This window comes from Sorghum bicolor, chromosome 7 (assembly GCF_000003195.3).
Source record: "Sorghum bicolor cultivar BTx623 chromosome 7, Sorghum_bicolor_NCBIv3, whole genome shotgun sequence".
NCBI lineage: Eukaryota > Viridiplantae > Streptophyta > Magnoliopsida > Poales > Poaceae > Sorghum > Sorghum bicolor.
This window is the reverse complement of record NC_012876.2, coordinates 5,398,004-5,423,453: the sequence shown is the minus strand read 5'-3', so window position 1 is coordinate 5,423,453 and position 25,450 is coordinate 5,398,004. Positions and strand designations below refer to the sequence as shown.

At 42.9% G+C, this 25,450-nt stretch overlaps 4 protein-coding genes and 1 long non-coding RNA gene across 5 annotated transcripts; 2 read left to right on the top strand and 3 right to left on the bottom strand.

The window, feature by feature from the left end:
- On the top strand, positions 1,124–2,180 carry LOC8069649. Its single transcript, XM_002445069.2, has 2 exons — positions 1,124–1,429; positions 1,527–2,180. The coding sequence occupies exons 1-2, from the start codon at positions 1,255–1,257 to the stop codon at positions 1,751–1,753; spliced, it is 402 nt and encodes a 133-aa protein (XP_002445114.1). The 5' UTR covers positions 1,124–1,254; the 3' UTR covers positions 1,754–2,180.
- On the bottom strand, positions 2,741–7,095 carry LOC8069648 (MOB kinase activator-like 1A). The gene is made up of 7 exons (XM_002443871.2): positions 6,756–7,095; positions 5,942–5,990; positions 4,558–4,666; positions 4,383–4,476; positions 3,555–3,688; positions 3,278–3,441; positions 2,741–3,158 (listed from the first exon to the last, which is right to left on the bottom strand). The coding sequence occupies exons 1-7, from the start codon at positions 7,079–7,081 to the stop codon at positions 3,084–3,086; spliced, it is 951 nt and encodes a 316-aa protein (XP_002443916.2). The 5' UTR covers positions 7,082–7,095; the 3' UTR covers positions 2,741–3,083.
- LOC8080866 (AUGMIN subunit 7) lies at positions 12,427–15,704 on the bottom strand. Its single transcript, XM_002443870.2, has 9 exons — positions 15,449–15,704; positions 15,212–15,297; positions 15,057–15,118; positions 14,799–14,890; positions 14,438–14,563; positions 14,178–14,268; positions 13,671–13,778; positions 13,423–13,521; positions 12,427–12,972 (listed from the first exon to the last, which is right to left on the bottom strand). The coding sequence occupies exons 1-9, from the start codon at positions 15,580–15,582 to the stop codon at positions 12,784–12,786; spliced, it is 987 nt and encodes a 328-aa protein (XP_002443915.1). The 5' UTR covers positions 15,583–15,704; the 3' UTR covers positions 12,427–12,783.
- LOC8069647 (40S ribosomal protein S3-3) lies at positions 15,948–18,413 on the top strand. The gene is made up of 5 exons (XM_002445068.2): positions 15,948–16,123; positions 16,220–16,539; positions 17,625–17,679; positions 17,770–17,901; positions 18,009–18,413. The coding sequence occupies exons 1-5, from the start codon at positions 16,094–16,096 to the stop codon at positions 18,156–18,158; spliced, it is 687 nt and encodes a 228-aa protein (XP_002445113.1). The 5' UTR covers positions 15,948–16,093; the 3' UTR covers positions 18,159–18,413.
- Positions 22,409–24,572, bottom strand: LOC110436983. The gene is made up of 2 exons (XR_002454977.1): positions 23,270–24,572; positions 22,409–22,846 (listed from the first exon to the last, which is right to left on the bottom strand). It is a non-coding gene; the product is annotated as an uncharacterized LOC110436983 (long non-coding RNA).

Below are 25,450 nucleotides of genomic sequence, written 5' to 3'. Positions count from 1 at the left end.
TCAGGTCAGGTGGGACCCTGTTTCATTTCACCAACTAAACTTTAATCTTTATCACATTGAATATTTATACATATACATGAAATATTAAACATAGACTATTTATAAAACTAAACACAGATTAAGACTAACTTATGAGATGGTTTTTAAGCCTAATTAGTCTATAATCAATAACAAATTAATCCCTAACTCATATAGTAAAAATGTGATAATGAAAAATTAATTAGGCTTAATAAATTCGTCTCGCAGTTTCCTTGTGAGCCACTAAAAAAAGTTTAGCAGACTTCAGCACCACTGCTTCAAATATTTTTTTTCTCTAAGGCACTGTGTCAACCGCGAGAGTGAAAAGTCAAAAATACCCTTAGATGTAAATATGTTGTTAATTTTTTAGCATCTTAATAACTTCAAATAGAAAAACTAAAAACTAAAAAGTTGTAGATCTCATCAAAATCTATAATTTTTATATAAAAATTATCTTCATTCAACACCACAAAAAATATGATTTTTCTAAGATATATATTAACCATATCAAATCATATCTTTTTTTATGAAATTAAATGAAAATAATTTTTATATGAAAATTGTAGATCTCGACAAGATCTACAACTTTCTAATTTTGAGTTTTTTTATTTGAAGGCGTTAAGATGCTTAAAAACATTAATGACATATTTAGACATAAAGGTATTTTTGTCTTTTCACACCTACATTTTAACACCATTAGAGCGCATTCTAACGGCAGTGGCGTGGGGAATTTCCTTAACCAATCCCTAAGTCTACTTCTAGCTACTCCCTCTGTCTTAAATTAAATGCCATTTTTTGTTTTCGTGCAATAAATTTGATTTGATTTTATAGAAAATATATGTAATATTTATGTTTTCAAATATTCTTTTTTTTTAAAAAAACTTGATTCAAATATGAGCTGAACAATGTACAATGTCGACAGAAACGGAACAGTATGACTCGGAGCAGCAGCCACGACGCCGAACGGACGGCCGGATTTGAGTGGATTCTCGAAGAAGGAACCGTAGTGCCCGACGCACGCAAACACGCCCATTTCAAAGTTCAAAAAAATTCGAATCAACGGCCGCAGGCCGCAGCGCCGTCTCGTGTAGCCCTCCGCATCCCATATATAAACAGCAACCCCCTCCCCAGTCATCCACCATCGTTCGGATCCATTCCTCTGCCGCCGCATTCCAATCCCCCATTCATCCCAACGCCACCAGCAGCTCCGCAGGAGAGAGATCGCCCGCCGGAGCCATGACGAGGGGCGGCGGAGGCGACATGAAGTCCTTCTTCCGTCAGCAGAAGGCGAACGCCGGGGCCGGCGCCACCAAGCCCACCGGCGGCGTCTCCAAGAAGGCTTCGCCGGCGGCGGCGCACCAGCACCACCAGAAGGCCGCGCCCGCCCTCCACGTCCACCCGTCGTCCCCAGGTACTAATCCCGCTCCGAATCCCCCCACGATCGCTGTTCCGCTTCCGCGGCAGCAACTGCCAGATCGATCGATTTGATTCGTCTCTCGTCACCGCAGATCACGGCGCCAGCGCCGGTGCCGACACGGGGAGGCTCCAGCAGGAGGAGGAGGAGCGGGAGAGGGCGGCCCGGGAGTTCGACATGGACATGCGCTACGGGCCCTGCCTCGGCGTCACCCGCGCCCAGCGCTGGCGCCGCGCCGCCGCGCTCGGCCTCGCACCGCCGCCGGCGCTCCTCGCCCTCTGCACCGATGACCAGCCCTGCCTCTGGGAGGGCCGCGTCTAGGCTGCGGACGTGTCCCCCCTGCGGCCCTGGCGCCCTGCCCCCGCGCTTGGCCGCCATGCTCCATCAGTAGCTCTGTGTTAGCAGGGGGAGGAGAAGCATCGTCGCGTCCATCCGTTCTGCTCCCGAGTGCCGTCTACCACACCTCGTGGTTGCACCAGTAGTACCATCTGCGCCAATCGAAGCTTTCTGTGGCGCCAGCCATGTGTTGTGTTGTGTTGCCTCTAGTTAGTATGAACCCTTCGTGTCTGGTGTGTTATTGTGATCAGAGCACAAATGGTGTGTTATTTTGTGTCTGGTGTGTTTTTTTTTTTTTGACAAAGTCTGGTGTGTTATTGTGATCAGAGCAGAAACGGTGTGTTATTCTGATCCGAGCAGAAATGGCTTTCATGTGTATGAATCCTTCCTAGTTCCTAGTGTTTTCTTGTCATTTCTTTCTTGTGTTCTATTCTATTGCAGCATCCATGTCGAAGCAATACATAATTGCTTAATACTAGTCCAAACTGTATAGTCTTAAACCAGTTTTATAAAAGATTGGATCAACAAACCCACACGTTTGGGATCTTATAATAGCAAATTTCTCGCTTCTAGCACATCAAAGTAGTTTCCTTAAATCAATTTTGAAATATGCATTGACTTCTGTAAATGTTAGCAATTCAAGGAGTCTTTGACCAGTTTTATAAAAGATTGGATCAACATCTAGATTCTAGCACATCAAAGTAGTTTCCTTAAATCAATTTTGAAATATGCATTGACTTCTGTAAATGTTAGCAATTGAAGGAGTCTTTGACCAGTTTTATAAAAGATTGGATCAACATCTAGCTTCTAGCACATCAAAGTAGTTTCCTTAAATCAAATTTGAAATATGCATTGACTTCTGTAAATGTTAGCAATTGAAGGAGATTGACTTGGTCCAAATTGAAGAAGTTTGACTTTGGACAAAACTAAAATGGTTTACAATTTAGCCGGTGGGAGTTCTTGGAAATAAGCTGACAAACTGATGGTAACATAAACCATGAGGAAACAAACGCTGCATACATACATTAATCCAACACAGCTTTCTTGTGTTTTTCTTTCTGCAGTACATCACCACCGTTCTATAGCTGATAACAGGCACACTTACATGGCCAATACAGGATCAGGAAGAAACACACAGGCCAATACAGGATCAGGAAGAAACACACAGGTACACGCACATATAGCATGTCCTTTTATGTCTAATAACTGGATCAAGAAGCTCTATGCAATGAGCCAGTGAAGTATTGTCGAAAATAGACTAAATTTCACAGCCATCAGCGTTGAGAGCTCTGCATCCATGTTTAGTAGTGTATTATCAGTAAGGAACGATGATGGATTCGATGAGCTCCTGGAGTGGAGCCAGCTCCTTCTTGTCAATCAGGCCAAACTCCTGCAGCACAAACACCAAAGAGCGTTAACTGCTGTAAATTTTCCTTTTTCCTGGCCAAGAATGTAGGTATGTAATTGTGTTGTGTAAAAAAGCATTTGCTGTGAATGATGGGGACCTACATTTGTAAACAGAATGAAGTGCTTGAAACAGGTATTGAGATGGGCCTCCTCTTTAAGGCTAACAATCTTCTGGAAATGAGAGTGGTAGATGTGGGCATAGACACGAAACAAGCGCTTGAATATTGTCTTCACTACTTCCTTGAAGTTTTGTGGAAATGGCGTGCCTTGACAGAGGGGAAATGACATCCAAATCAGATAACATGCTTGATTGCATCCGATATCAGGTGTTCACAAGAAACTGAGAGAGCTCCACAAATCCACAACAAAAGCAACATACCAAGTTTTTGAGGAAATATGGATTCATCGTCAAGCTGGCCTTCAATCCAATCCATCAGATACTCCACATATTTTGGTGCTGATACCTCTATGGGTTTCTTTATCTGCACACCATCAGCCCATCTGTACTCGTACCTGCATAAACCTCATGTTTCTTCTGTCATGATATGATCTAAATATTAAACTAATTTCGAAGAATATGCATCACAATATTATGGGCACCAATTTATAACAGATGGAGTTATATGACAAAAATACTAACTTGTTAAATGCTTAGCACCACAAAAGGCATGGCCATAAACAAAGTATTCTTCTCCCAAAAAGAGGCATAACCTAGAGTATTCATTATCAAGATTCAAAATACACTAGAACACCATGTGAAAATGAGCCCCTTGCATTGCAGGGAAATGTAAGCACAATTAAGAAAAGGTCACCATGAGGCATACATTTTTTTAGGCACACTAATATTGAACTTTTGAGCTAGTACATCATCATATTCCTATGCTTTGACACCCTAACAACTGATAGTTATGTATAGCTTCTACAGAAAGAAACTAACTGGTTTTCGAGGACTGTTGATATCCTGTCAGTATGAAGCCAGAAAAATGAGTTGCTAGTTAAGATATAAGAGCAAATAGCAACTTAGCAAGGAGACACTTGCCTCTAAGAGTCATCATTCAATAGCAGCCTTGGTGAAACAGTTCACCATACGCAAAATTACAATTATGCAAATAAACTAGTCACTGACAATTTTTGTGGATAGTTGTTCACCATTTTGTATTTTGACAACCCAGAAGAATAGAATGTATGTAAACTTGTAAAGGCTTACTTTGGGCCAGCTGTCATTGTCGGGCAGCTCTCAGGTGTGCAGAATTCTGTGAGTGTGCCATACAGCAGATTAACTTGGTTAAAGAAATCCACAGCTGTAAAGCAAAACAAACATGTTAGCTTCAATGGAATAACCGAGTTAGGTGAAAACTGAAAACGGAAGGGAAGAACATTACTATTCACAGCAAGCCATTCATTGATATCCTCTCCAGGGGGCAACCTCACAGCTTCCCTAAGGTTTCCACTGCCGAGAGTGGCATCTATGTGCTTCCGGAGCTGCGCTCCCTGCAGACAAAAAGAAAAGGTCAAGTTATGCATCACATTATTCACAATGTAATTTATGACTCAATGCTTGTGCTTATTTCAAGTGGCAAATAAAACATGCACTGAAGAGTTTGCTCATCACAGGCGACTTAAGAGCCATGGCATGTACTGAAGATTGAATGTGCTAGAAATAACTGCTGCAAGTCTTTCATTAACACCACTCAATGTTAAATAAGCATCCTACATAGTTTTGCAAAGGATTCATTGGCTATATAAATACTACAACCATAGATGTTGGACAACAATGTTTGTTAGACCTTTCAACTGAAAGTATTTGTGTAATGGATTTAATTGGCACATGAGAAGCAGCAAAGGGAATCTCGTCATCAGTGTTAAATGTTTAGTACAGAGTGTCTTGGAATAGATGGAAGAATAAAGCAATCCAACAAAACTGCTGTGTCACTTTATGTTAACAAATGTGCAATTGTGCAGTGATAAACAGAGCTCTTGGAAATAGACAACAAGAATGTCAGTCGAGCAAGATATCCTTTAGTTCTGGACATGGCCAGAACAGAAAGATGAAAGCCGAAACAGATCTGTCTACTTCCCGAACACTCTGATAAGATCGATCCCCAATTCATACTCCTGAAGTTAGGCCTTGTCTAGTTCGTGGAAAGAAAAGTTTTTGGGTACCACATTTGTAACTATAGCAATTAGTATCCAATCATGGACTAATTAGGCATAAGAGATTCGTCTCGCAAAATACATGCAAACTGTGCAATTAGTTATTTTTTTATCTATATTTAATGCTCCATGCATGTGTCCAAACATTTAATGGTATGGGGCGAAAAGTTTTTGGGTAGGAACTAAACAAGGCCTTAACCCAAAGTTCTAACCAGACTAATTGAACTATCTCTATCGCATACTTCTCAGTGACAAGAATAGCCTGCATCTGCATGCCCCCGAAACATTGCATATCACTGATTAAAATCCTGGATGTAGCATGGCCAAACAAATCACTAGGGATTGCAACAAATTGACACCTAGCTACATTGCTCACATGTTCAGTCATCAGTCATGCTCCTAGCGGCTGCAACTTAGCCAGGCGGCTCTGGTGCATGATCACCTGGACACATCAAATTTTGATTGATGATCCAGAGCATCAAGGCAACGGCCACCACACATGAAACGCACTTTGCATGGTACGCAGCATGCCAAACAATGGGCACAAGTACAGGCAGTTGTTGCCGGTACCTAGTAGTAATAAAGAGGGAACTGGGAAGTCGAAATTCTTACCTTGCTGCCTGACGGAGCACTCTTCTTGGGACGGAATGTCTTCTGGTTCCTGCCAGAAGAATAAAAACCACTGATGATCAGGACGATTGCTGCATCAGAAGCTAAAATCAGCAGAATTCCTCGATAACGCGGGGCATGTTGGGGTTGCAAGGGAGGGATTAATTCCCCAAGTGGAACCAATCCAGGGACGGTATCTATCTGCTTGTAAATGCGCAGCGAACCAATCTTACAGGGGAATGCAGACCAGGCCTCCCATGCATGCCATCTTGTAGATTTCAGGCAGGATTGGTTCCACGACTCACTCTAGAGAAATGGCTTGATTCCAGGCGGCGGTGAGGGGGGGTTCGCAAATTCGCAGGGAACTGGAGAACTGGTCTAACACTGAACACGCGGGAGAAGTGGGCTAACTGAACTCGCATTTTCGGGAGGAAAACCCAAAATCAAGGTGGAAAAAAACAAGGGTTCAGCGGAGCGGAGTAGGGACTCCCTCCCCCCACAGTGGCACTAGCATGGTGGAGCAGCCGTGATTGCTGAACGCAGAATACCCAAAATTAGGGCCGACCCCCGCAGCTAGAGCAGCGAGCGGATCAAGCGGGGGAGGGAGGGAGGGAGTTCCCCGATCCCGCAAACCCCCCGCGCGCGCGAGAGCGAGATCTCAATTCCAGCAGCAACGCGCCTGGACTGGATCCCGCCGTCCCGAACCCACGGGCGCCAACGCCAAGCCAGGGACGAGGGGAATAATAAAGCAAAAGGAGCAGAGCGAAGCAGTATATGTGTACGATACGATCGAGATCGCGCGAGCGCGAGCGCTCACCGTCCAAGCCCGAAGAGACTCATCCCTCCTCCTCCTCCGACTGCCCTCCCTCGATCCGGCGCGCCGCCGAGCAGTGGTGGTGGAGAGTGGAGACGGCGACGGCTGGAGGACCTCCTCCTCCTCCTCCTGCTGCTGCTGCTTTTGGCGCACGCAGCGAGCGACTGCGAGGAGGAGCCGAAGAGGACGAAGGGGGGGCCGAGCTGCGTCTGCGACCTGCGAGCGCCAGACGATGTGAAATGATTGGGCTCGCTCGGCATGGGACGGCGCGGCGGGACGGCCGTCGGATGGAGGCGACGGACGGCGGATGGAGCCGGCCTGGCTGGCATCCATCACCCCCGCCTCCCCGGGGGACCCCGGGTCAGATCAGGATCCACTACTACTCCTGCTGCAGTCCTGCGTCGCGTCGCAACTCGCCACCGCGCGGCTCCTGCTCCTGGCCTGCCATGTGCGCCTACCGCTCTCCAGTCTCCCTCCTCCTCTCCACTGTAGCACACTCGTGCTCGGGTGCACCGTGCACATGGACCCTTACCTCCCCCACCCCGCGCGCTTCCGCGCCTCCTATCGCTCTCTGGTGTGGTGCCTCAATCTACTATTGGTCGATAGTCAAATATAAACATCGGGACGCCTTTAAACAACCCTATTTGGATCGTATAGTCACTGCTCGGGACATATTTGATTGCACGTCACAACTCGCCACGGCTGGCGGCGACGGACAGACGCTTGCCAGTGCACGCCGCCTCCTGTTACGTTACGGGCGAGTCCGAATAGCTCCGCACGACGTGATGGTGGCCGGCAAACTCTCTACACCCAGGTGTGATCGTTTGATGGTGCACGTCTCCCACTATAGCGAGCGAGTCTGGAAATAGCTCCGCGCTGGTACGGTGGCGGCCGATAACCTTCCTCAACACCAACACCACTCCGAGGACGAAGTCTTGCCGTTGTGCCTCCCTCCGGCTCGGGCGGGTTAACAGGCTTTCGGCAAAGGTTCTGGGCGAAAGCTCATCTCAGATAAGTCTGGGCCAATGACGAGGAACTCCTTCTTGAATACGTCATTGAAGAACCTCTTGCTGTCGTCTTATGAATCGTCCCACTCAACTCCTCGTTACAAGACTTGGGTGAAAGTCTTGCCAAGGTCGTGTGGAGTAACCTCGTGCTCCTTGGGCAACGGTGATTATGTTGCGACGTCATTTAGCTCCCTAGAAGCATCGTTGAAGAGTTCTTGTGCCTTGGTGTAGTACTTTCTTCTTTTTTGGTATATCTTTAGTTATGCTATGGTTCGCTCGTATGCTAGGCATCTAAAATATATAATATATCTTGTAAAACCATATAATAGGTTGTTTTGGGCCAATATACGAATTCAGATGGAGAACACCTCTCCCGTGACAGTAAGACATTGTTTAGTTCATGAAGCGAAATTTTTCAGGATACTGTAGCACTTTCATTTGTTTATAGTAATTATTGTCTAATCATAGACTAACTAGGCTCAAAAGATTCGTCTCGTCAATTCCGACAAAATTGTGCAGTTAGTTTTTATTTTCATCTATATTTAGTACTCAATGTATATGTCTAAAGATTCGATGTGACGAGAAATCTTAAAAAAATTTAAGTTTTTAGGTGAAAATAAACTTAACAAGCCTTTAAAAAAGTACAACCACTTTCGCCGTTGTTTTGGTTGCCATGTAAACTTTGACCGCCACACCTATTGTGTTCGCTCGCTTGGTTGTCGTTTTCTCTGTGGTGAAGGTGTGACGTGTACATACATAGCTACGGCATTGTCGTAACAGCGTGGCTAGCCAAAGCGTGTAACCAAACACATCCTCAAGCTTATCTTGATCTGTATTGACACTCTTATTTTTGTTTAACGAATAGAAACGAGGTTTGCCTCTAAGATCAACAAAAGATGTAGATACATGTAAAGATATCTATGTATATCTAAATATCACTCACGATTATAGTAACAGTACGTGTTGCAAACAACAATAATTTTATGGCGAGATATATATGAAGTCATAAGCCAAAAACAAATAGACCCACATTTGTCATAGATCTATCTATAAGGATTTTTGTATATTTCTTGGAACAGAATGTTCCTATATAAAAAGGTACAAGTATTCCAAGGTTGTATGGTTGAGCTGTTTTTTCTATTTTAGTAGATAAAGAAAATCAAGTTTTTTTATTCTAAGCATATGATAAAATTCAAAAGCTTAGAGCTACTCCTCCGTAGTGTAGTATAGTGTATTATATCTTTTAAATTTTGTACTGAAACATAAAACACTTTATGTGGTGCCTATACTCAAATCTAGCAAAGTTTTTTAAAAAGAAAACTATAATTTAATGATAAACTCCTTAACCAGGTTTAATCCATGGGTGCAATGTATCATTGAGTGCTCATTTAAGTTCTCATAAACGTTTTAGAATGTATGTGTTATATAACGTGCAGGTACATGCATGCATGTTAATTATTGAGTATTTCTTTAAGTTATCTTAATAAATGTTTTGGAATAGTAGGACTCTTATTACTTAGATCCTGTTTAGTTTCTGAATTATTTTGCAAAATGATCAAAATTTCCTGTAATCTTGTGGGCACATGCATGGAGCATTAAATATAGATAAAAAATAATTAATTGCATAATTCGTCTGTAATTTGTGAGACGAATCTTTTAAAACTAGTTAGTCTATGGTGGATAATAATTATTAAATGTAAACGAAAGTAAAAATTACCAACTAAACAAGGCCTTATTATTGCTTTCACCAAGTACTGCTGCGTAGGTCCTGTTGGTTGGCACCTTGTCAGTAAAGATGGCAATCGGTACCGAAACCCGAGTATCTGATGGGTTTTACCTGATAAAGAAGTAGGTACAGGATGAATTTTCTACCCATGGGTATATTATTAGACAAAATTCTATACCTATCGGATATTGCGGGGTACGGTGTGAGTGTATACTACCCATATCTGTCTATCTGTAGGTAAAAAAATATCCGCTAAAATAAATAGTCACCCTTGTCATTTTAGCCTATATAATCTATGAATTTGGTCTAAATTCAACTAAATTCTCCTAGTATATATATGAATTTGATGTTATTATATGATTTTTAGTTTGTAACTTGTTGGCCGCTTAGAATGATTTTTTTTGCGTGTGAATATTTGATGTTTATATATAATTCTCGGATATACTATTGGGTATGGGTTACCCATCGGGTAGAATTTAACCGCGGGTATGAGTATGGGAACATTTTTCTATCTGCGTGCGAGTACGGTAACACGACAGGTAAAATTTAGACTTCTCAGGTGTAAATATGAGGGTGGCCACTCCTGTACCCGGTGCCATCCTTGCTTGCCTGTGCATGGGCAGGTCCTTGGAGAGGTGGCATCATTGTGGAGCACTTTATTCGCTTCAACGCTCTCCTTTAGAGGCTGCCTCAACCTTTTATCCGGCGAGAGTTCCCTAAACCTGTCTCTGTGAGCCTTGTTTAGATCCCACAAAAAAAAAAATTCATCTATCAAATATAGACAAAAAAATTAATAACATAATTTGGTTGTAAAATCAAATTTTTTAAATTAAATTAGTCTATAGTTAATCACAATTACTACAACAACTAACATGTACTAATGACATATTTTTTTTTGCGAGACCCGGTTCCAGATGCAGACGTTTATAAACATGAGCGCACACTCACCCCTATGAATACACACTCACGCACATCCTACCCCTATGAGCACAACCGAAGAACCGAGTTAAACCGGCAAATATCGAGATTGATGAAGTCACTACAGACGTCTCGTTGTCGACGGGCACATCACCTACCACTGAAAACATAGCGTCGTTAAATCATAAAATAAATCTAGAAAAATACGAGCACTCATGTCAAGTCGGGGACTTGAACCCGGATGGATAGGTTCCACTACAAGAAACCTAACCAGCTGATCTATGATCAAGTCGGGGACTTAAACCCGGATAGGCAGGTTCCACTACAATAAACCTAACCAACTGATCTATGATCAGTAAATTTGTTTTGTAATTTTTAGATGAGCTATGTAATTTAATTTTTTGATTAGTTTATATTTAATACTTTAAATGTATATCGACATATCTTACATGACGCTTAAAAATGTCTTTTCGCAAACAAAACAAGACCTTGTCTCTCAAAATTACCATCAAGTGATATGACATGGCTGCCCAATGTAGACGCCGAAGTTCGGGCGGTACGCTAAGGTGAAGCACAGTTCTCATACATGAGCTGCCGACCGGATTAAGGTTAGGCCTTGTTAGATGCGAAAAGATTTTGGATTTTGTTACTGTAATATTTTTGTTTATTTGTGGCAAATATTGTCCAATCATGAACTAAGATCTTGTTTAGTTCATCCTAAAAACAAAAAAATTTTCAAGATTCCCCGTCACATCGAATCTTACGGCACATGCATGAAACATTAAATATAGATAAAAATAAAAACTAATTACACAGTTTGCTTGTAAATCACGAGACGAATCTTTTAAGCCTAGTTACTCTGTGATTGGACAATGTTTGTCAAATAAAAACGAAAATGCTACAGTGTCCAAATCCAAAAAGTTTTTGGATCTAAACAAGGCCTAACTAGGATCAAAAGATTCGTCTCGCGATTTACAGTTAAACTGTACAATTAGTTTTTATTTTTATTTATATTTAATGTTTAATGCATGTGCCAAAAGATTTGATGTGACAGAGAATTTTGAAAACTTTTTGGTTTTTGGGGTGAACTAAACAAAGCCTTAGTACAAGCTATGATGACCATGTAATCTACGGACAAGGCCACTTTGGATTCCCTCTCCGTGCCTACAACCTCCCTTTGTCCCTTGTGCCTGTAACCCATATAGCTGGAGACGATGTTCTAATACTCTCTCTATTCCTGAATAAATAGATTTGTAGAGTTACTTAAAGTCAAATTTTTAAAATTTAACCAAATTTCTAGAAAAAGCCCTAATCATAAGATAGACCATAGAATATATTTTCATAACACACTCATTTTATGTCTGTCGTAGATGTTATTACTAATTTTTATAAGTCAAATTTAAGATAGTTTAACTAGCATAGATTGAGAGTGAGCGAGTATAACCATATAAGCATAATAATCGTAAACAATAGTGCATGCCTCAAATGCCCTGGGCCTCAGGACATGTTCATGTGCGTTTGGTTGATTACCCATGTGTAGGATACTAGGATACAAACCAAAATTTGGCTACTTTGACCAAAATTGGCTTCCATTGAGTTTGATACCAAATGTTAGCTCGGTAGGTTTTCCGTTTGACCATCTTAAATCATTTTGATGGCCTAAGTTGAACAAAACCATAGTCTGGTGACCAAAATTTGGCTAGACTAGTGCATGGATGGTTTCTGTGGCTGATAAGCTAACTGATGCTGATTTGTTGTGAGAGAAAAACATTGTACCATGGTGGATAAGCCAAGCAAATAAAACATTTAGAGTTCACTTGAACTTATCAGCCATGATACAATGTTTTTCTCTTACAACAAATCAACGTCAGACTGCTTATCAGCCGCAGAAACTATCAATCAAACAGCTTCAACAAAGTGAAATATAATATATGGAGCTTTCTTTAAATTCTAGAAGATTCGATCAATAAGAGAACTTATCAAGGATAAAAGCACATACATATACAGGAACGGCACAAACTCGAAAAGAACTCAAGATACAACTTATCAAGGATGATGTTTAGTAACTGTTACAAACTAGACTCGGCAAGAGGTCAAAGCTTTACTACTCCCTCCATTTCAAACTATAAGTCATTTTTGTTTTCTCTAGATAAATAACTTTTGTTGTGTATCTAGACATAGCCTATAGATGTATAGTTAAACAAATATATCTAGAAAAGGTAAAACGATTTATAATTTGGAATGAAGAGAGTACATGCATCAGCTGAAACTAAAATGCAAACAACTGATTTTTTTAAAAAGAAAGCAAACAACTGAATCACTACAAGCTTACATACATAAGTTCCCCGAGACTATATCTTGGTATGCAAATACCGTAAAATCATAGTGTTTCCCCCTGCTCACGTGCCACGGAAGTTGAAAGGATGGAAAGACTGTGATTCAAGAAGGTTAACGCAGATTCACAGTCTGAAATAATCTTGGTCACAGATGAAGGCTCATTAGAAGCCGACAGTGAACCAGCAGCCATTGCAGTGTATGAATCTCGGAGGCTCCTCAGGTTTCCCAGGAACTGCAAAGTCACGGATTAATAACCAGGTCAAAAAGCATGTTCCGTGGGTTAGAAACAGGCATCCAAAAGACAGAACACAGTGCGCTATCTAATTGGAGAGAGCATGGAATGACGGATCCTGAGAAGATGCCCACTAACGGTAAAAGAGATATGATATTGTCAAGAAGGAGCAGAATTACACATGACGCCATTCAATGTCAAGACAAGGTATTTCAAGAGATATCGTAATGTAGAGATATGATGCTCAATGTTCACTAACTGCACAAAAGCTGTAGTTATTCAAATCAGGTCAAATTAGTTCTCAATTTCCAGCAGAAACACCTTCTGTTTTATTCTTGTTGGTTACACTGTCCTTGGGTCAACCATGTCACAGTATGCAGGGCAGTGACAGTAAAAGTACCAAGAAATGAACAACATGACCAATTAGTGAAGTGGACATTCCAAAATTACCTTTAAAAGGGTATTGTATGCCTCCAGGAGGCGGTTAGCAGCTGGACCGAAGCCATGCAATTGTGGCACTTCCATCATGTGGGTCCATGGATGGATTTCCTATATCATGATAATTCGAATCACCTTTATTATACAAATATTCAGCACTTAAAATTAATAATCACCAACAGAAAATAGGCTAAGGATACCTACCCAGTGTATATAAACAAGATATGGGGAAAATAGGAATGACTGCATAAGATATTCACCTTAGTATATATTGTGTTGAAGGATTTAACCGTTTCCAAAAATGATTTCAAGTGTTCCCTCAACTTCAATTCTGTCTCAGCATAGTCTTCATTTGGATTATAATCATACTGTCAAAAGCAACTACACAGTTAACTTAAAATAGCATGATACTGACTACTAAGGGAAGAACAATAAACAACATCATATACACAAAAAAAAATCAGACCACAGTGTATTCATTATAAAATTAAGCTAAATGGTCGTATGCTCTTAAAGTAACATACAATTGTGAAAATATCCAAAAAAAACTTTTGCATGCAGGTTGGGGTGTGATGAAACAAACAAGAAGTCACGATTAGCTCTGCCTTTGATAATTAATGCACAATCTTTATAAAATTGAAAAGGAAGAAAACTGTGAAGCAAGTGCAGAAAAAAGTTTGTCCAAGTTTCTGTTCAAACATAAACCAGCATTAATTTTTTTTTTTTGGGGGGGGGGCTAAAACATATGTACGTGTATGCTATTCTACCTTCGATGCTAATTCCTGAACCATTTGCTGCAGATTGGACATCTTTTTGGTATACTCCGAGAGCTTTAACTCTAATTCAGCAATATCAGGCCTACAAAACGAGAATTGAATTCATATTAGAAAAAATGAGGTGATTTGAAAAATTTTGTTATTTGAGGATCACAGGGCGTCCATAAAATTCAGACCAATGGAGCAATTCTGCAGGCACATCAAGCACCTAAACAGTAAATTTGGCAAGGATTTAAATTGGAAGTACTTACAAGGGGTAAATTGATTGTATTTGAACATCTGCAGGGAAAAGTTTGCACTCCTCCGAAAAAATTTGGGCTTGTTTCTCAGCAATTGAATCTACGAGTTGCACATCCTTCTCCAATTGCTTATCAACACTACAACAGTACAAATTGTTCTCAGTACTTTATGTTAGGTACCCTCCTCATACGCAAATTAACACAATACTTTTCTGTGTAAAACAGATTTCATTTGGCATCATATATTACGATGTTGGAAGAAAGTTTTATCACAAGCTGCCCAAGTTTTATGTAAAATACCTCATGTGTAATCAACAATCAACATAGTAGGCACATTTTATTTCAGATACAAATAATTGTGTGTAAACCCGACCTCCACTCTGGATTGTCAGCGTAGCAACTAGCTTCCACTAGGTCGACAATAAGATGGAGAAGTTCCACCCGCTCCTCATAGCTACCTCGACCCTGCAATAACAACAGTCATGAACCGATGAAAGATGACACACCATACATCTCAGTTTGCAATTGTGCTGTGCTAGTCTGCTAGAGATCTTGGCACCTTGCATGACAATAGCAGCACAAAATCCAGCAAATGTAACACATAACACAAAAGATCAGCCATTTCTCTCACCTGAATCGCCTCGGTGTCCACCGAAGGTGTGATGCCCAGGAAGTTAGCTATCTCCGCCAGGTCTGCAGAACCAGACGCCACCGTCAGCACCACGCCACGCGCGATCCCAGGAATGGGAAATCATTTTTAGCCTAATGATGAAACCAAAACCTTACGTTGGATCCTGTTGTTCTCCTCGTCGCGGTCCAGGCTATCCCCCTGCCAGTTCTGCTGCGTGAAGGGCGATCTGTCGCCTAGGAGCCTCCGGAACGCGCGCACACACACCAAACGAGCAGAAGACCGTCAGTTCCCAGCCCGAATCCCGAAATCGAAGCCCAAACCCAGCAGAGAGATCACAGCTCCCAGACGAGCGGAGCGGAAAGGAAATGCGGCGCGGCTGAGCGGGCGCGTACCGGAAGAAGAGCCACTCGAGGAGCCGGTAGCGCTCGACGCCGGCGAAGAGGAGGGATTGCGCGGGGGCGTTCGCCCGCGGGTACTCCAGCAGGGACAGCTTCCGCTGGATCTCCTCCATCTGCTTCGACGCCATGGCTGCTCGCTCCGCTCCGCTCCGCCGCCGCGGCCGGCCGTTGGTGGGGATGGTGGGTATGTGGGCAGACGGCGACTCACCAACGAGCGAGATGTTCGATAATTCCCCCGAATTTTAATTTTCCTCCCGATCCCTTTCAAAATTCGACGAAAGGGTTGTCGAAATTTCGTTTCATCCGGGTCCCACTTGTCAGGAGTCATCAAGGAACCCGCTAATTGGGCTAAAACTCACTATGATGGGCCTTGAAGCCCAAGACCCGCAGTTTTTTTTCGAAGGAACCCAAGGCCTAGTATCTGAAAAATGGGCCTAAAAGCCCAACTAACCGTTCTCCGCTCGGCAGAAGGCGCATCCACAAACCCTACCCGGCGCCCGACCTATAAATGACCTCGTCGTCCATCGCCGGCTCCTCTCGCGCCGCCACTCCCCTCCCGACCCACTCGCCCAAAACCCTAGCGCTCTCGCCCGCTCGACGCCGCCGCCGGAGCGAGCTCCCCATCTTCCTCCGTCAACCATGGCGACCCAGATCAGCAAGAAGAAGAAGGTACGCGAGCTCGTCCTAACCGTATCACTACCGTCCCGTCTCTTCCCCTTTGCGTCGATGGATCTGAGTATCTGACCGCCGTGCCCGTGTGCGTAGTTCGTCAGCGACGGTGTGTTCTACGCCGAGCTTAACGAGATGCTGACGCGGGAGCTGGCCGAGGACGGCTACTCCGGCGTGGAGGTGCGCGTCACGCCGATGCGCACGGAGATCATCATCCGCGCCACGCGCACGCAGAACGTGCTCGGTGAGAAGGGTCGCAGGATCAGGGAGCTGACCTCTGTCGTCCAGAAGAGGTTCAACTTCCCCGAGAACGGCGTCGAGCTCTACGCCGAGAAGGTCGTCAACCGCGGCCTCTGCGCCATCGCGCAGGCTGAGTCCCTCCGCTACAAGCTCCTCGGAGGCCTTGCCGTCCGGAGGTATAATTTGATAAGACCCCACTTCTTGATGCCCGCTAGTTGTGTCATTTGCTGGTTTTGATGTGGTTGGTAGATGCTTATAAATTTGCATATGCTTTCGCGTTGAATTGTATTTAGGTGGTACCCATAGCGGTGAAAATTGATTCGTGGTTAGCGATACCTTGCCTACAGGTCCCAAAATTTGGAATTATTAGGATTTAGGAGATGATAACTCGGGATTTGCTTATAATCTGTTTAGAAGAATTTCGAGTTGATTAAAATCTCAAGTCGACATTAGTCAGGGGTTAGAATGACTGCACCTGTGATTTATGTTCTGCCTTCAGTCCTTGTTGGTGGAATATTGTACGGGTGCATAAAGGAAATGCTGCTCTTTGAGGCAGTGGCGGCCAGACAACCGTTGAGACAGATCCACAGATAAATGACTAATATCATGTTGTTTGTCTACTAAATCTGTCTCACATTTCTTGAGTCCCATTGACATAATAGACTATGAACTTCATTGGCCTAAATTACAGTAGTTGTGCCCATGCAAGTAATTTCATGGTTTAATAGTTTTGCTAGACATGCATACAAGTCTTTTGCATCATTAACATTCAATATTTATTTTTTTTGAGGAAAACATTCACTAGTTATTTGAATGTATCAGATACAAATTTTCCATTTTTGGCACCAATATTTATTTTTACCTGCCTTCTTTTATGATGGTTGGACTTAATATGGTGCTTAGAAGAAATGCTGCTCTTGTAGTAGCGGCGGCCAGACAACCGTTGAGAGATAGATCCACAGATGAACAATCTTCTGCTGTTTGTCTACTAATTCTATCTCACATTCTTGACATGAATGGTACTCATAGGCTCATGAATTTTCTTCTGTGTGTTGCCTTTCTATCCATTGTATCATTCTGTGCCTTTCCTAATATATTTTTCTTGTTTGGATGATAAAATGTTGTGTAATATGTGGAAGCGTCATTGTTCGTTGGGCATAACACAAGTTATTGTGTTCAATTTGCTGCCTAGGTTTTTTTTACCCTTGATGCATTATAGTTAGTCTAGTTCTCCTTACTAACATGCTTGTTTCATTGACAGGGCTTGCTATGGTGTTCTTCGCTTCGTTATGGAGAGTGGTGCTAAGGGTTGTGAGGTGAGTGTTCCTATGTTATTCTATGGTAATATGTTCCACCTTCTGATGATTGGTGAATGCATCTCAATAGCTTTATTTATTCAAATACAGGTCATTGTCAGTGGAAAGCTCAGGGCCCAAAGAGCCAAGTCCATGAAATTCAAGGATGGCTACATGATCTCATCTGGTCAGCCAGTGAATGAGTACATTGATTCGGCTGTGAGACACGTCCTTCTCAGACAGGTTTGTTTGCTGTAATCTCTTTGCAATGTTTTCTTTTGTCTTTTTGAGCAGGGACTACACTTTTTCATGAGCTCCAAATGTAATTTCTCAACTATCTGTCTGTGCAGGGTGTTCTTGGTATCAAGGTGAAGATCATGCTCGACTGGGACCCGAAGGGCAAGGTTGGTCCAATCACCCCTCTTCCGGACCTGGTGACCATCCATACCCCGAAGGACGAGGATGAGCTGCGCCCTCCGGTCTTGGCACCTGAGGTCTAAGGTCCCAAAAGTGTCCTTGATATGGCAGTTTGATCGGGTCCTAGCTAGGTTTCTATCTTATGATAAGGGCAATGCTAAGACAGTTGGTTACCTTAAGCTTTGTGGACAGATGCTATGTATTGGTTCTGTGTTACTTTTGTTTAAGCTAAGTTTTGCCGAGACAAGCTACATTGATATGTACCTGATGAAATTGTGGTTCCTTATTGTATGCTCTGCTATGTTATTTTTGCCTTTTTTCAAAATGCTTTAACGGAATCAAGCTAGCAAAGGAAAAAAGATGTTCGGACGGTATGGTGTCGATCTGTCTATATATCTTAGCCATGCATCTCGTACTTCCTAGTCCTAGCCAAACGCTGCTTAGAGGTGTCTAAGGATATTTGTTTATATATGTTGATGATTTTTGTTACTGTTGATTATATCTAACCTAGTTGTCGATTCTTATAGAAATTTCTAACAATGTATGACTCGCGCCTGTTTGGTTGCTAAATCGATGAAGAATGGAAGCATTTGGATCTGGAGTGAACATGGACGGTCCGAATTGAAAGATACTCGTCCCATGAAATTCCTTTCGGACGTACGAGGGCCGTGCTCCTCTCGGTGATGAACTCCCGAGGGGAGAAGAAGATTGGGCTCTGTCTGAATGGGGAATATGAGTCTCTTGAGCTCAATTCAAAATCTAGTTTAAGTTGAGGACCCGGCTCGAAGCGAAGGCGCTAGCCGTGATGTGATGAAGAACTCGACGCTATCGTCTAGGGCAGTGCCACTTGCTCCAGCGACGCGACGAGTTGGGTGCCTCGAGCCATCCTAGAGCCGGAATCACACTTGATGTGCTCGCCTACCTGGTGCACCAATTGTTCGTGGGGTCGATACCGAAGCGTTGATAGAGCACTTAAGAGAGGCTCTAGAAACTTCTATTTTTTTTTAAGCTACTCCAAAAGTTTATAAAATAGACTCGTATTTGCCCTCACCCTCTGTGGGATGAGCCTAAAGCGTAGTGGACGTGTAGTGATGTTGACGGCTTCTAGTTGCAGTGCCGGAGAAGCCGGGGTTCGGAAATTCCCTCTGTCTACGAACTAGAGTTTTCTTTAGTTTTTTTATTTTTTGCATAAAAAGAAACTAGTTTGCCTCCTTGCGCACAGTGGACAAATCACCCACGGAGCCGCTTGTCCCATTCTGGGCCGGCCACCCTGACGCTGGGCCTTCGATGCCTGCCGGACCTTCGCGGCCCATCTTCTCTTCCTCTCCCACCAGGACCAGGCTGCCGCCGCCCATCATCATCATCAGCGGCGGCGGCATCAGCATCAGCATCAGCAGTGCTGCTGACACCGAGGAGGCATGTCGTCACAAGCCGGCGAAGGAGCGGCGCCGTGCTCTTGATCAGCAGGTGCAGCATCGCCCGGATCGTCGTCTCGACCTCCACCTTGAGCTTGACGTTGATGTCCAACAGGTGCGGCGGCGCCATCAGGTACAGCAACCACAGCGACGTCTGCTCTGAGAGCAGAATGCGGAGCACCTGGTTCGTCACCCGCCGGAGCCATGTTGAGCAGGTGCAGGAGGTGTCCTGGAGCTTGAGGCAATAATGGCGCGTGGCGACGGCGGCGGCGAGTGGCCGGACCACCGTGGCGTGGAGCAGAGAGGCCAGCAGTGCGGGGAGCAGCGGCATCCACCACGCGGAGACGGCGGAGTCGTTGGTTGTGAGCTCAACCGAGAGGCAGAAGAGCCGAGCTGAGATGGTTGCTACCAACTCCATGGCGGCAGGGCCTACCGATGATAGACCTGGATGCATGGAAAGAGCATACTAGTGGACAGAAGGAGAAGCTGAGACAGACTGAGCCACTGTGGAGACAATTTAAAGATGAAATTTAGGCCTTGTTTAGTTCCAAAAAATTTTGCAAAATAGGAATAGTGCCACTTTCGTTTGTATTTGACAAATATTATCCAATCATATACTAACTAGACTCAAAAGATTCGTTTCGTCAATTTCGATCAAACTGTTTAATTAGTTTTTATTTTCATCTATATTTAATACTTCATGCATGCGTCTAAAGATTTGATGTGACAGAGAATCTGAAAAATTTTGCAAAATTTTTAGAAACTAAACAAGGCCTTATCGGAGCGCTCCCTGAACGTCGAAGCAAGGAAGTACGTAATCCTGACCATCTCATTGGATTCCAAATTTTTTTGTAAAATAAGAATAGTAGTATTTTTTTTTGTATTTGACAAATATTGTCCAATTATGGACTAACTAGGATCAAAAGATCCGTCTCGTCAATTTCGGCCAAACTGTACAATTAGTTTTTTTATTTTTATCTATATTTAATATTTCATGCATACGTCTAAAGATTCGATGTGACGGGGAATCTGGAAAATTTTCCAAAATTTTTGGGAAACTAAACAAGGCATTGGATTGGCTACCGTACAGATTCGAGGGCCAATATACCGCGGCTTGGATTGGCTACCGTACAGATTCAAGGGTCAATATACCGGCCCACGTACACGTATCCTACTCATTATTAGTACTAAATTATCCCACTAGCTAGTAGATCGTCTAATCTCACAACATGGCCCTACTATCTTTTGAGCAGAAAGTTTGTTAGAATAGGAGTAGAAAAGAAGAGGGAAGGTGAGCATAGGGTACTGATGAATAAAGAGGATTGGGGGTCTGAGCCTAAAAATTGTTTAAGACGACAAAATGCTTCCCCTCCCCATTGACTAGCTAGCTAATGAACAATAGAACTTTTCCATATATTTTTCTGCGTCATCCAGGTCCCACGCAATTATCATGAAACATCGACGTGGATCCAACCTCCACAAGTTTTTGTTTAACACAAATCAAAATTAGTGGAGCAAGTGAACTTGAGCTGCGGCGTTGTAGTGGGGTACAGGCGGTGCGCTGGATGAAAGAGCATTCCATGTGAAGGGATAAGGTGTCGTGTATTTTTACAGTTTCTTTAATTATTATGGTGACTGTTTTATTTATTGGACGTCAAAACACTTGCGACCTCAGCTGGCAATTAATAAGTACGGAGTAACTGTGAAGATCCTCCCAGGTTAATCAAAGCTCCTGAAACGTCATACAATTAATAAGTTTTTTTACTAAAGAAGGATGGAATATTTGCTCATACATTCATCCATTGGTCCAATAGAGAGGATAAGTTTTTTCAAACAATTGTTGTTGGACATTCTAAGAGCTATATCCTTGAATCTAAGAGCTTTTGCTTTGCTCGAGGACTCCAGGATCTTCTACTTTATATGACATTCCCTTTGGGTTACTGGTGTGCAAGGGAAATCCAAATCAAGTTGAAGCAATTTAGCACATACTAGAGGACTTATTCTTTGTCAATACAACGTGTTTTTTTATAACTGGACTTGTCAATACAACGTTCTCTTTTTGTATATAACAAAAGGAGCATGTAACCAGAACAAAATCTCGTGGGGGAAAAAAAGGAAGAAAAGCAAGAGTAAACTTCAAGCTGATAAGAGAGGAAGGTGAGCGAACACATGACAAAACAACAAAAAAGCTGTGACATGATGAAGCACTAATATAGTAATATGTCATGTGTCATGAACCTTGGTTCATTTTGGGGATTGGAGGTGGAGGATAACCATTGCTAGGAGGAAGGTTGGGCAAAGTCGGTGTGGAGGGAGACTATAACATTTAGGGCTACTTTGGCAACCTTCGGGTAATTAACCCAGGGAGCAAAACCTTCCACGGGAAATTTTTTGGACATTCCATTCCCCCTCCCACCAAAGTGAAGTTGCCCCCGCATGAGAAATTTCCCTTCCGCTGTTTGGAAGTGCCGGCGGTGAGAATTTTCTGCTGCTTGTCCATTAGACATGAGATGGCCTGCATTCTGCAATAGTCATGCACTAACCAGTGACGTTATCTAACTAGTACATCCAAATTAGCAAAAAACCATATATCACTGATCAATATACTTCCTATGCATATGCATATAAGAAACATACTTGGAGAACCAGAACATGAATGACAAAACCTAAATGCCAACCTACTAGTTCATTTATGGCCTTGTTTAGTTCCTGACAAATTTTGCTAAATTTTTCAGATTTTCCATCACATTGAATCTTGCGGCATATGCATAAAGCATTAAATATAGATTAAAAAATAACTAAATGCACATTTTGCCTGTAATTTACGAGACAAATCTTTTGAGCCTAATTAGTCCATGATTGGACAATATTTGTCAAATACAAACGAAAGTGCTACAGTATCCATTTTGCAAAAAAAATACAACTAAACAAACACATGCCCAATTTATATTACATCATACATACAAGCACCATATTATAACATCATAAATTACAAATTAAGGCACCAGGAGTCCAATATAATTCATACAAAAGCGCTCCATACAGATGAAGTAAATATGATACATAATAGAACCCAAGATACCAGCACCAACATAAATGCTCCATACAGATGTGCTCCATACAGATGAAATCGATATAATAGATAATAGAACCCAAGATATGAATGAATAAGGTTACATCTACAATGGTTCAAACAATTCAACCAGCAACCAGAAGATTGAATCAACCTAGATGTTATCGCCCAATGGAATTGAATGTATGTGCTTCATGCCTTCATGTGGTCATGCCCACACAATACTAGGCACTCAAGTATCACCAGACTCATCTCAAATCATGCACTATTTCCACAAAGGACTCTGCATTTGTTCAATGAGAAAAAATATCTTACAATAGGTTAAGAGCACAAGAGCACAAGCTATTAAAAAAATGCTACCTCTACAACTCTATCCAGAAGGAATATATTTATATAATGTTATAAAACAGGGCAACAAAGGTAGCAAATTACCAGTAGCTTGTTGCCACTGCAACTCTGATGAGCTACCAGATTCAGAAAAGTAAATTTTCAGATGATAATGGTATAATCTTGTATACTAATGTAGTAATGTAAGCTACTAATGAAAGCTTATACTTGCAATTCAATTATTTATGCACCAAACTACTAATGAAAGCTGCTACCAGAAAACTATATAACTATCTTAGTCCACTGCAACTCTACTAAAAAGCAGTTTATAAATATTCAAAAAATTTAGAAAACTATATAACTATCTTAGTCCACTAACCTGGAATGTCTTCAGCTAGCTGAGATGACAACTGTCAGCGGCAACGCCTGATATGTCAACTGTCAGTGTTGCTCTTGCTCATTGCAGGTGGTTTGGCTGTTGGCAAATGGAAATTCCAACTGAAACAATACATTTCTTGTGTGTGCGTGGGTTGATGCGCTTAGACCTCTATAAAACACCTCTCTGTGCCTTCTACTTGCCATGATCACAAACACAAACTAGGGATATGTCAGCCTAGGAACAATTAGGAATTTTTTTTAAGACAATGCGAAAGCAAAGCGACAAGGCACGGATAAATCACATGCTAATTATCCAGCTAACAAGAGCTCCAAACAGCATGTGAAATATCAAACCAAGAGCTACAGTTAAGGCATGCCATATAAAGCAATTAAATCAATCTTCAACATTGAAACACACTATCAGCTAGCAACATTGAAACGCACTATCAGCTAGCAGGAGGCTTAAAACTAAAATACATGATGGCCTTACTTCTGGAAAGATGAAAAGACCAAGCTGCCACTCCTGTACTACTAGGAGGCAAAAGAACAGAACACAAGATGCACTCACACGTAAAAGAACAAAACCGTATCCAGTCTTGAGATCTGAAAGTTCAGCAAGTAGCCGATACTTAGTCCAGTGCAATCCAGATTCACACAGGGCTAAATACGAACTAGTAAATGGCAGAATACAACAATTTGGATAAACCGCTCTTCTTGCTATATTTTAGGTAAATATAATACACTATTGCTTTCAGTAAGATGGAACAACAATCACCATTGCTATCCTTTCCCTAATCAGTGCCTAGCTACTTTGGGAAAACTAAGCACAGATTACGCCAAGCGCCGACGTTTCCAATTTTCAACTGCTAGTGCAGCATATGCAATTATTGACGCATTCAACACCATAAGTGCCTGTAATATTTAGATAAGAGTCTACTACTAAAGAAATAAGCTGAATGCATTGCAACAAATAGAAAACACCAAACATTGAAGAAAGATTGAACCTTAAGTAGCTAAATCTTCAGTATGTGATGCACGCAAGCAGACACATCAGACCATTGACCTGAATTTTCAGGCACCGCAGGCATTTTCTAGCTACGTGCCTACCCCTGCACCTGCACTCGATCTCTACTTTCCCCTATAAGTCCTGAACAACTAGCTAGTATGTGCTTTCCAATCTCTGCTTCCATCATTTACAATAGAAGCAATACCGTTGCTTTGTCAAAAAGGAGCACAGATCTACAAAGTTGCGGATGAAACCCTAGCGGATCAAGAAACGAGGAAGGAGATGCGTTTGGAGGATAACTCACTTGCATAGGCGGAAGCAAAGCTGCTGGTGTTGCTATCCGAGGTGACGACGACCGCAACGCAGAGAATCAGCAGGGAAGCGTGGTGGAGGTGAAGCGAGGCGGTGGTGGCCTGTGGAATCCCTGCCACGAGGAGTCACCGGACGCGAGAGGTTGTCGAATGGATGGCGCGGCGGAGACCTAGGGCCAGCAGCGGCGGCGCAGTGCCTCCTCGTGTCGAAGGGATGACGGGCGGCGACGGCGCAGCGCCTCCTCGGTCCTCGCCTCCTCGCGTCGGAAGATAGAGCGACCCACGAGCGGAACCGTGCCCGGTGTCTCGAGACGTGGGGCAGCACCCCGGGGAAAACTCGTGGATCGGGCTGTCCTCCCCTCCGAGCGTAGGCTTCCAAACGGCACCGTAATCTGGCCCATGGCCAGTTTCCGCGCGGGCTTCTCGCCCCGGGAAAAGGCGAGGATCCCAGAGGGATCCCCTGCTGCCAAAGGAGACCTTAGAGGAATTGGATTCTGGGCAAGGTTTTACCCCTCTACGCCGTGTTGTTGAAGAAGGGGAATTAGAAGATAGAATTGTCTTGCCATTGCTTAATACCCATGAGAGCTGGTTAGGCACTTGACCTGCTAAATAAAATGACTCCATAACTCCCCATCAATCCCCTAATTGTTGCCTTATTTGCATGCTGATCTGCATGCTGCTAGCGCCATTTGGGCGGGGTCACCAACCCCTAAATCTTGCCTTCCCTGCATGCTGATCCACATGCTACTCCTTGCTGATACTTTGGCACTTTGCTGACCAAATCTGGCTGCGGTAATTGCGTCTCCTCTGGACACCATGCAACCCCCGGCGCGGCTGCCCTACATGACATCATCGATTATTCCTG